The sequence below is a fragment of the Xiphophorus maculatus genome, chromosome 13 (genome assembly GCF_002775205.1).
Source record: "Xiphophorus maculatus strain JP 163 A chromosome 13, X_maculatus-5.0-male, whole genome shotgun sequence".
Lineage (NCBI taxonomy): Eukaryota > Metazoa > Chordata > Actinopteri > Cyprinodontiformes > Poeciliidae > Xiphophorus > Xiphophorus maculatus.
In genome coordinates this window covers 27,999,735-28,011,840 of record NC_036455.1, presented here as the reverse complement: position 1 = coordinate 28,011,840, position 12,106 = coordinate 27,999,735, and the positions used below count along the sequence as shown (strand labels likewise).

Below are 12,106 nucleotides of genomic sequence, written 5' to 3'. Positions count from 1 at the left end.
TAATTAATGAAAATGCTCAACTGCAACGAAACAAAAATACTGATAATTTAATGATTGTTTAAGGAGGTAAGAAGGAATAAAGTGGTAAAATGTAGGAGTGAAAAGGAAATTTACACAGACTTTTAGCCTTTTTGTTTTATCACCATGATTCTGTCAAACCGCGATATTGCTACATAAAATGACAAAACCAACTATTTTAGTCCGCTTGAGGGAAAAGTGCAAAAATGACTCCTTTCTTTCTTTAGATACTTCTGTCGTAACCTTTTTGCCTTTTTCTGTAACATTAAGTCAGTTTTTCTCAGTAATTAAATCACAGCCTGAAAGCACTTCCTGTCTGGAGCAGCCCTCGCGCTCTGCCTCAGCCCGCCGATGGGAGTCACACCTACAGAAAGCTACGTGTTGATTCGTCAGGTGACTGTTTATCTAGCAACACTCCATTAAGCTGACATAGCGACTCCAATCACGAGGTGCAGTTTAATCCACCTGACAGCTAAGGAGCCACGATGAATGAGATATTTACACAACGCCAGGCAGGAAAACAAGGCAACCCGTAACACCTGTTGGGATTTTTTTCTTTAGGATTGTATGTGAGATGGAGCAAATTATCTACCTGAGATAGTTGCATTTTAAACAGTTTAATATCAGCGTACAAAAGATAAAAAAAATATAGTCAATTAAAATTGCAATTGTTTAAAAAACTTTAAATGTCAATTTTTAATATGATAAATTATTTCAGACTTTCAAAAACATAAAAACTTACCAAGTAGGTTTGTTTCTAATGGACAGATCTTGAAATAAGCTACAGGAGCTTGTTTTAAGTGAATAATTTCTTAGAATTTATGAAAACATACTTGTGGCCTTGGCAGGTTATTTCACTTATAACAAGACATTTTTGCCACGTTATAAGTGAAATAATCTGGGGAAAAATAGTGGATTTGGGTCACATTTGCCTACTGTGAACTTAGTTTAAGTCCGTTTTGCGATCAAACCAGTCACACTTTAGAGACTTGATCTAAATATTAGAGCTAAACACTCTAGAAACCTTAACCTGACATGGGGAAGCAATGTGAGCCTCCACTTTAACAGCAATGACTAACTTTAACTTGATTTTTCATGCCAGATTCAAAAGAATTTTTCACACTAAATTTTTCACACTAAAAAAACTTGAGATGTAAGAAAGATTATTGTAAAATTATAAGCTGTAAGAACAAAATGGTTACTCTCAATTAAAAGAAAATTGGTCAGAAGCAACCAAGACACTACCTGATATAAACAGGAAACTGGTAGAAAACCAACCCAGAGTCAATCCACTGTCACATGAGCAAATGATTAAAGAAAGACGCCCCTGGTTCAAAATAAACAAAACCAACTCGTACATGGAGAAAGTGGAGAAAAGTTTCTTTGGCCAGTTGTGTCAGAAAACCAATTATTCTTGGTCACAAAACCAGAACTGTGCCAAGAATTCAACCAAATTAAACAAACCTGTTCAACTATAACACATTTCAATCCAGAATTATGGCTTAATGACTGGCAAAAAAAAAACTGTGGTTGAGAGAAGTTTCACCTTCAATGAGTGAGGGTGTATGTAAATATCTGAGCCAAGATGGCTGATTCTGACTCTGCGTTTGTTCTAAGTTAGTTGAAGTTGCATAAAACTAAAACATGTACATAGACTGATGCTGTATCTTCCAAAATATGCTCTGACCAGCAGGATAAGTCACTAATAAAAAATTGATTCCCTTATTCATTTGTAGCTCTGAACAGAATTTCATCACACACAACCTTATTTTATTAGTGCCTCACTGATGTAAGTATAAGCTGATCCCTCCAAGGTATCATTTTTTTAAGTAATGGCCTCTTGTTTTCTCAGAATCTGCAATAATAATGAGCTTGTAAACAAACACAAAGCCATAAAATAGACTGACACTTTCAATGTTTCCAAAAAAGTGGAGGCTGAAGGATTAAATATTCATATGAGTTTCTACAGAGACGAATCAGGAGGCATCAAGTTTCTCATGCTGCATAATTGGCTGATCCCAGACAGAGATGTCAGAGCATCTTTCTTTTAAATCCACCCTGAGGCACAAACATGTCTGACTGAGAAAGCAGTCATGCCTTTTACTCCTCAAATACTTTGCTTCAAAAAAGTTATTAGGATCTTTTTTTTCCCCTTTGGTTTTAAATTTTAAATACTCTCATTGATTTGACTAATGTTTGTTTTTTATTTATCAGCAGCAGCAGGTCTCTATAAGAACAAACCATACTTTAAAATGTAAAAATGACAATGAAACATATGCATGATCAACTGTACTACTTTAGGCCTGGCAAAATAAGTGATACTGTTTAAACTAATACACTCTCTATGTGAAATGTATGGTTCTTTTGTCACTGACCTTTGCATTCAGCTAAGGACGTAAGATCAATGGGGGCTCGTCCGGGATTCATCTTTATTTTTCATGAATAGATTTAAATGACTGGATGTGCACTATTATGACTAATGTTCTCGATGCTTAGGTAGAGCTGCTCATTCTTCAAGAGTCAAGTTATTTATTAGTATGTAGACAGACGGACCGATAGATAAAGGTAGATATATGGTAGATATGGTGTCAAACCTTCCACAGGACTTGAAGCAGCCAGCTCTAAATATATCTCAGAAGAAAAAGCTGCTCTAAATTTCTAAATTTACCATGGACTTGGCACCTTCATATAGCTGAGCATAATACTGGATTTCCTTTAGGAAAAAAAAAATCACAGCATGCACTGCTGCACTGCTCGTGTTCAACCCATGTGTGAAGGAGGCACCCTGTGTCCTTGTCCATAATTTATGTGAGACCTCAGACCTACACTTACGTATTCATATCACCCTAAAAGTCTTAGATATTTTTAGGTACATAGTTATGAAAAGTCTGCCTAAGAATATGGTTTATAAGCAAAATTGTAGCAGGCCTGCAATACCAAGGTACACGTCTTACACCTATTTTTAAAATCTTTAAATTATTTAGTAGGCAGATTTGATTTTAAAATGACTCTAATGTAAGAGTAGACACAGCCTCCCAGAGTAGCTTCTGTCAGAAACAATAAGAATTGAAGGCCTAACACACAACACTGATTGACCAGTTCAATAGAATATCTTTTTGAAAGTAATTTTCACTTTCTTTTGTTACTTTTTTTGGGTCTAACTATGATTTTTTTTTATCCAAGCTATTTTGCAAACGCAGTAATCATAATTATTTTTGATTGAATATCAGAAAAATGCTTCATGACCTCCAGACGAAGAAATAATATTAATTAAGCACAGATCAAAGAGATGGAGCAATAAAATTAGTTTAAAAACAACATTTAACCAGATTTTTTTGCAATCTATGAGTTATTTTCAAACATTTCATGTTCTGCTTTAGTCTGTTATTGTTATGTTCTTTCATACATTTTCAAATATCATTTTATGTACTTTTTGTTGTTTTAATTATGTTTTTATTTTCATAATTTGTCTTTGTGAATCACTTTTCTATAAGAATAATTATCCACGTCATTAACTTACAGTGTGCCTTTAATCAGAACATAATAATTGAAAATGTTCAAGAAAAAACTAAATAATTATTTTATTTCTAATACTACATACAAACTAATACAGGGTACAGAATTACCTTGAACACAATATTCCCACTGTGAATCCTGGTGTTGGGAGCATCATTAAGTGTGGATGCTTTTCATGGACAGGAAAATAAGACAACATGACCGCTGATCAAACTACAAGCTTCTCTCTGCTAGAGTCATTTTTACCCTTACCAGTAGTAAAAACATATTTTAATCACCGGTTGTCAATGCAGGCAGCAAACTTTGCAAGGAATCAATTCACACATGGTCAGCAGGAAACTTAAAATCTCATTTAACATAACCAATATGGTATAAAAATTGTGACGGGATGAAATGACCAGCAACCCCATGGACAAAGAACGCCTTAAAAGATGAAGAGATTCATTGAAACACTTAAAAGGGATGAAAAAAACCTTTTTAATAGCTGCTGTGGTCAAACTCAAGCATTCCAACATTATAAATTCTACACTATAAAGAGAAGTGGAACGATCCAAACCATGGCAAGACAAGAGAAATTAGAATAGAAAAATGTTGTAAACCTCAGATAAGCTATAGAAAACTATAGTTCAATTCGTAGAAGGTGAATTAGGCTTTACAGGAGCTCTGTCAGAGAAAGTCTTACACAGCGATGGCAGCTTTAAAAACATCCAATTGGGCAAAAGATTTTTCACACTGGGTTAATGATTCAAATGTACCCATAATGAGGTGGTGACAGTTTTGGCAACACTGATAAAGACATCCTAATGGGGTGAAGCTAATTCATGAGCTTGAAATCAACAATTCCCGACAACTCAATGCACGGCTCCTTTTGCAGACCTCCTTAAACAACGCCGGCTGTAAATCCCTGCACCCCGCTGGTACACAGCACCATAAAATAACATGTAAGTAGAGATGTACGGATAAGTCAGCTGGTGACCGAAATCGGATGATATCCAGCTTGAGGTTTGATCGGTGACGGACTGGTCAGAAACCCAAAGAGGTCTGGTGTTTTTAACACCAGGTTATGTCTGTATGTTTGGAAGTTGTTACTGACTAAAGAAGTCTCAGAGTTAGCCATTTTCTATGGTGTGTTTTTAGCGCCATAGAACACCCACCAATCAGTGGCCGCTTCCATTCTGAAGTCGGCTACTGATCTGGTTAATGATGTTCCGGTTTTAGTGCTGAATAATCTAGTCCGTGTTTAAAGAGTTTGACCATTGAGGTTTTTAAACTAGAGCTAAGTAAAGATGTTCAAGGTAGTGAAAAATTAGGTGGAATCATCCTTTCGGCATCTGCTAGTGCCAATTGTAAGCCAACTTCAGCTCTGTGAAACGGTAAATTCACGCTTGGTGTCACATTGGATTACAGTAAACTGCATCAACAGAACACGTCAATCCACGTAATGTACAAACACTGTCTGTCAATCATTTATCTTCATAAAGTTTCCTTTGAAGAAAAAAGTACGAGTAGCGGGTGACCAGCCTAGGAATGCTAGTGTCGCCAACGCTGGGTGGGCAATTGTCATCATTTTGGCACAGAAACCATAATTTCAGAGTTAAGACAGGAGCTAATGTATGTAATATATAATCCAATAATGTAAAAAACTGTTCAAAATGTCCACTTTGTAATTATGTTGTCCACTTTAAAAAGCATTTATTAAGCTATGTAAAATTATGTTCTTGGTTAGCATTTCTTACAGGTCTAAACTTTACAAAATGCTCCAACATGCTGACGCCAGAGATCTGGCAAGTCGCAGCAAAGCTGTGGTTGGTAAACTCCAAGGCAACAGCCTATCGGCCTGTTTTACCATGATCCAGCAATGTTTCTACCTTAGCATTTGCACACACAATTTGTTGATTTTGCAGATTGCTTTTTTATGTTATTTTTTTGCTAAAGCAGGGCAAATCCAAATGCTGCCAGTGACCGAGAAGAGAACGGAGAGAACAGAGAGGACGGCGATCTCAAAAAACAAACACCCGGAATAAATCAAATGTGATTTGAGACGACGATCACAGATGGTGAGACCAAAGAGGACTCGTACAATTTCTGTGAGTCCTCCGTGATTCACACATTCCCCAAGCTGCTGTCTACACTTCTCCAAAATAGCCTGGAGCCAATTATAAATGCAGATAAAAACATGGCTGGAGACGCTGGTGGCTTGGCCGCTAATTGACAGGTGAAGAAACGGCCACAGAACATTTGCCACTTTTGTTTCTTTTTTGTTTGTTTGGGGGTTTTTTCCCTCACACACCACAATGCATCTTGACTTAACTTGTTGAGACTGGAGTTTTGGTGGTTAATCACTGTCGATAACTCCACAGGCGTATTTGTGAGGGACTTACCCCACTGCAGAGGAGCGAGCTGCAGGTGCTCCAGGACCAGCTGGTTCAGGGCCCCCTCCACGCTGGCCTCTCCACGCCGCTGTAGAGATGGGTGGCTAGCGTTAAGGACAAAAGCACGACTAGCTGTTTGTTAGTAATTACTAAGTTACTAACAACCAGTAAAAAAGTTCTATTTTTGTTCTATTCTATTTTTTTTTTTAAACAGCATATTATGTTAGACAGAACATGGGAAATTGTGACAAATCTACAAAACTTAGTTTATGCTCATGTAGCACATTCTGAGCCTGAGAAGATTAATTCAATGCTGCAACGTTATCATAGCTGCCTTGAAAAAGCATCACCACATCTAGAACTTTTTCACCAACTTGTTCAGCACAAATCTAAATGTATTTTAATGAGATTCTATGTAAGCCACATAATGCCAACATTGTGTTGTGGAAGGGAAAGGCCATATAGTTTTCCAAATAATTGTCTGGTGCACATCTGTATTCAACCCCATTCTCTCATTTTTAACTTGCTGCTGGTACACCCAAATTTCCCAAAGCTGAGACAATGAAATAAATTTATGTTTTATTCCACTCTATTCTAGTCTGACAGCCCAAATACAATCCGGTAGTTCCAAATGCCCTTGGAAGTCACTTAATTAGTAAAAAAAGAACTGTTCTGTGAAAGTCTGAGAGGTTTGTTCAGGAACATCGCAGAACAAACGGCATCATGAAGACCAAGGAACGCAGCTGACAAGTCAGAGTTACGGAAAAGTTTAAAGCAGAGGTAGTGTAGACAACAAAATCCCAAACTCAAGTATGTCTTTAATCCAGGGTATGGAACAACCACAAATCTAACAAGAGTTTGCTATTCAAGTATACTGACAGGCTGGACAAAGAGAGCATAAAAAAGTCAAGTAACAACGAGCCCCTTGGTAACTCTGGAGGGGCTACTGAGATCCACAGCTCAGAGAGGGTCATCTGTTGACAGGACTACTTGTCCTAAAGCACCCTCTCCATTGTCAACTCACTCTAACCGGTTAATGGTTCGATTCTAGACAAGTCGGGTGTGTCTGCTTTGGAAGCTATTTCCTGACTTTATGGGTAGGACCGTGAGTGTGCAGCCCGATGGTGTCATTTTGCGCAGGTAAACTTGCCTTCACTCATCCAGTGATAGGCCAATCAAAACATGTATTCTGCTACATAAATCAATTGTACACAATACCTGGAGTGACCCACCTTGAGGTGGCTTCAAAGGTTAATGAAGACAAACCAGGCTGGGGCTGGAAAACAGGTTACTAGCAAAGAGGCTTTCAATGTTTAGAGTTAGAACCTTATGGAAGACTGTGAAGAAGTTAGCCACTGTTGAAACAAAGCTTTAAAAAGTTCTGTGTGAAGATTACCGGAAATTGCGTGTGCTGCAAACGACCATCCCACACTGCAAAGAGAGAAGTGCTACGCTGAACCGGATGGCTGATAATGTTAATTCAATATTTGGAAGCGTGACCGACACGAACTGAACAGCTTCGGTCACTCCCTTTGGTGCCACCGCTAAAACTACAAGCTGAATATGAAAAGGCGCAGAAATCAACATCATCGTTCACAACTCCTCCTTCTGTTTGCTGATTGGCTCGGTTGAAATTCTACCAGAGAAAACCAAGTCAATGGGAGAAATCCCAGATGGAACCCTAAACGGAGATCACAATTGAGCAACATTGCATAGGAGAGGAATGGCCTCAGTACTTGCGATGTGACAGAATGTGTGAACAAATTCAAGGGGAATGAAACCTTTTACAAGGGACCTTAATAAACATAGCCACCAAATAGGAAGCATCATCATAAAGCTTATAGTCACATCTATATACCACATTTTTTGTAATGCTTAGCCAGCTTTAAGCACTATAGTCTTCAGTTGCTTTGCTGGTACTCAAACTTTTACTTTGAAATGCAGTCCTTTGCCAGGATTTGCCAGAAAAGTCTTGGTTCACTTTAGCAGTATGTTTTGGTTTGTAGCTCGTCTTTTCTTTGTCACCTTAATAGACGTGTAATCCAGGTTCACTCGTAGCAGTGAGTGAGTAATACAAGAATGTAGCATAAGACAAGGAGTGAAAAACTGAGGGTCCTAAGAATCTGAAGGACTGAGAACAAATCCCTGATGCAAAACACAAGTACTGACTTCTAATCTTCGCATAGCAGGATATAATGAAAGACCTCAACATTTTTGCAATTCTCACTATAAACCACAAACATGCCTAAAGCATTTTGATCTCTGAATATCATGGCTTTTCATCAATGCCTCACATTTAGCTATGGGAAATGATTTGCTTTTGGTGCTTCAGCTGTGATGTATGCAAATAGTTTTAGTCATTTGCACAGTAGAGCACAAATCCCTACCCTAACTTATAGAAGCCATTAAAGATGTCAATATGTTAGTAAGACGCGAGTATAAAACTAATACGCTGCAATAAACACACACTGTTAAACTGATCGCAGGGAGGGCTATCAACGCATGAATACTGCATCAAAACAAATACGACTGTCAGGGAGCAATTACCCAGATAATGTGTGATGATAAGGACAGCGCTGATCATTTACACAGCTGACATTTGGAATAATAGGTTAAGCATGAAGGACCCGTGTCTATTAACCTTTGAGGAGAGAGTACAATGTGGCCAGTGAGGAAAAGACAGAAAGCCAAGGAGCTATCGACACGCAGACAAGATTGTGCCGGAAGGTTCTGCTTCTTCTGAGAAGCTTTCAAAAATATAAACGACTGATTCAGGAGAAAATCACATCTTACAATTTGCACCCGAAGTCTGAGCTCAGAGAGCAGCGGCCATTTTGATCATTGATACTATCAACATTTAATACTTCTGATGCAATTAGAGAGCCAAGGGGGGAAGTGAAAAACAGTGTTGTGAAGAAAAAAAAAGCAAAATGTGAGTGGGACTGGATGGTCTTTAGCCAGACTAGCTTAAATAGCATGGGGCTGATAGCAAACTCAAATGTTTTTACTAAACATCTGCCTTAATCGTCATCAGTGGTACGACCGCCTTTCAACATAAAACTGTAGTTATGACATGTCGAGGCGTATTTGTAGTTACTTTAGAATGTGAGAGAGTGAGACTTTGAAAGATGACATAAAGACTAAATGAATAACAGCCATGTTATGCTTTGAAACACGCTGGATTTTTGGAAATTGCTGAGTTAATGGTAAGGATTTATTTTATCATGGAATACACACAAAATAGATGGTGTGTACAAAATAGATGTAATGATACTTGCTAATATGAGATGCTAAAAACAGCTTAAAATGTCGCCTCATCATTGCATCTCTTTTAGAAGTTCTACAGAAACGTCTCTCCCAAAATCTGCAGTTTTTCCAAAAATGTTTCACAAATGTTAAGTCTTATTGTTCTTGTAAATCCTGTACTTTCTTGTCTTGAGAGTTACATGTCTCATTACAACGCTACCTGCCAGCGCCTGGTTTCTTCAAGCTTTATTAAACATTACCTAAGCAATTTAATACAATTTTGAAATCATTAAGATTTAATGCCTAAGATGAGTTATAAAAAATAATCACATTTTCTTATATTTTTAACTTTTATTTGAGATTATGGAGTTAAATGTAGACTTATCAATGTAAATTGGACTATTTTGTCTCTGGTTTTGATTTGAGTGCTGTTTTACCTAGTTATGTTACCAAACCACAGCGTATCCCTACACTATATATAAAGTATGCAGCAAATAGCACATAATATCACAGAAACATGTTTTATTCAACTTACAAAAAACAGTTTTCAGAGCAGAATTATTTTTTCAGGTTTGCAGTGAAGGCAGGATGTCTGGGAATTTTTTAGGCTGTGTGCTTCCCTGGATCTCTGGGTTTTGTAGTTTGTCCCAGCATGTTACTCAACCAAAACTACAAATCATGAAACAAATAAGTTCTTATGGATGAATCAAATAACTAAACCCTCAAAGTTGGGACTTCACAATATTCTACAGGCATAATACATAAAGTAGAACGTGTGTTTCGATGAGGCTCGTTATTTCCAAAAGTAACTTTTGAAAGTAACTTTTTAGCAAGTTTTAGACAAATGTTTCATTAAACCCATAAAATAAGTTTATTGGTTTGACATTATATTTCTAATGTTTTCATTGGCTGTGAGCAGAAAATCATCATAATAAACTAAAATAAAGGCTTGAAAACACCGATATGTGTTATAAATTTAAACAATGTCTTTCACTTATTAAATTTAGTTACTGAAATAAATAAACTTTCCAATGAAATTCAATTTTATTTAATGGGCCTGTATTTTTGTAATTTTTAAGATCTTTGAGACAAGCGTGAAGCTGTTATAAAGTAAACACTTGTCTCTCAGAATGCAGATAATTTATTTATTTTTGCCGACTTTGGACCGACACAACAGATTTAGGCTCTCAGATCATTAGCTTGTGCTCCAAGCAAGAGTTCTGGCTCATGCAGACACAGAGAGAGGAAGAAGAGTCAAGGCGGTTAAACGGACAGGAAGATCTTGACATCTAAGTTTAGAAATAAAACAAATAAACCCAGCTGAAGGAGTGCAGCTGAGCTCAGAGCCTCCAAGGTGATCTGAAGACTCTGAAACAAGTCCAAACACTGCAATGGTGTTCACTTAGGTCAAGCGTAAACGCTGCCGCTTCCAGTATTTCAGACAAACTGCGAGCATTATTCTGGCTGTGGCAGTTTTACAGAGAGGTTCAACAATAACTAACCATGAAGCAGAACTTTAGTACCAGCTTAGGTCAGCTAAAAAGAGAGAAATGAACATCCATGCTGTTTTTTCACAGCGTGGCCTCCACAAGGAGACCGTACACTCCAACAAATACCATCTCTTTTCATCCCATGTAAATGTCTGAGGAGACAATGACATAGCATGCTCTGAAAAATCACAACTGGAAAAAAACTTCCTAATAACAGGAGGAATATTGTGTTGCTGAGCTCATAAATTACAGATTCAAGTAGACTTTACTTTGCTAAAGGCCAAGCGAGTGCTTCACAGAACTAGTACAGGCAGCGTAATTAAAGCTCTCACTTGTCTTGCTTTTCATGTTTTGAAGTAAAACCCAGCCTGTAGCAGAACTTACATTACGCTGTTTCAAAAGTTACAGACAACTGAGCTTTATCTGTTTGGAAGGGCAACTCCAACCATTTATCCAGTCTTAGTGCCGGAAACGTCTGCATCAAGACTGGAGTTGACGATAATCTGAAGTACTGGTCAGCTGAAACTGGTTTACGTAGTGACCATCTGGAAGCTTAGACATGGATCATTTTAGATCCAAGGAGACGCTAAGTGTAGCATACAGTCAAGTAAATTAGGGGGCAACGAGCCAACCAATGAGGACTACTGCCCATGGGTATGGGTGTGACGTATACTGAAGTGCCAGCTGGTCTGCGCCGTTGTATGAAAGGTGTGCGCGAATACGAATATGCCGAAACCACATGATTGTGTGTCGACTGTTCGGCTTTGGAAGAAGCATGTTGGGAACTGACTAAATTAGGTCAGGATGTCTGAAAATAAGGTTGGAAGAGACCACAGTTAAGCTAGTTGGACCTGTCCAAATAGGAATTACTGGAAATCTTGGACAAACAAGAGTTAAATGAGGGAGCTTTCAAGGAATAGGAAAAGAAGAAGAGCACATAGAAGTCATGTGGATGTAGGGAGGAGAATGTCAGGAATAGGAAGATATTGGCGACAGATGGTTTGCTGTGACGACCCTCAAGAAAGGAGGCAACAGAAACGGTAGAAAGGCTGCAAAGCAGAAAATACGGTCATGGGACTTTTCTAGCAGGTTGAGGATATATCAATGATAGAAACACATTTTTATTTATTTGCCAAACCAATTGAGTGTTTCATCCTTCAATCAATCCAGGAGCACTTTTGCAAATAGACACTCTCCAGTTCATTCTGAGCCAAACCAGAAGATATATCGAGATCCTCCAGCAAGTCCAGGGTTTCCTCCCAAGAGGACACGCCTAGGAAAGCTCATAGGGAAGATGCCAAGAATACTTCCTGGAAGCACCTTATCGGACCCCATTAGATGCCAAGGAATAGTTCTACTCCGGTTTCGTTTTCAACCTAGAAGAATCTCATTTCAGCTGCTTGTAACCAGGATCTCATGGATTTGGTCATGTTCTGGATGAGGGTTGAAACGTAGACGTAAAAA

The 12,106-nt window shown here is 38.1% G+C and overlaps 1 protein-coding gene across 2 annotated transcripts in view; it reads right to left on the bottom strand.

The window, feature by feature from the left end:
* Positions 1-12,106, bottom strand: part of trappc9 (trafficking protein particle complex 9) — a 214,892-nt gene that overhangs the window by 57,158 nt on the left and 145,628 nt on the right. For both annotated transcript variants that reach the window (XM_023345160.1, XM_023345161.1), the window contains one exon: positions 5,916-6,006. In XM_023345160.1, coding sequence (XP_023200928.1) covers positions 5,916-6,006 — 91 coding nt within the window. The remainder of the gene's footprint in view (positions 1-5,915; positions 6,007-12,106) is intronic.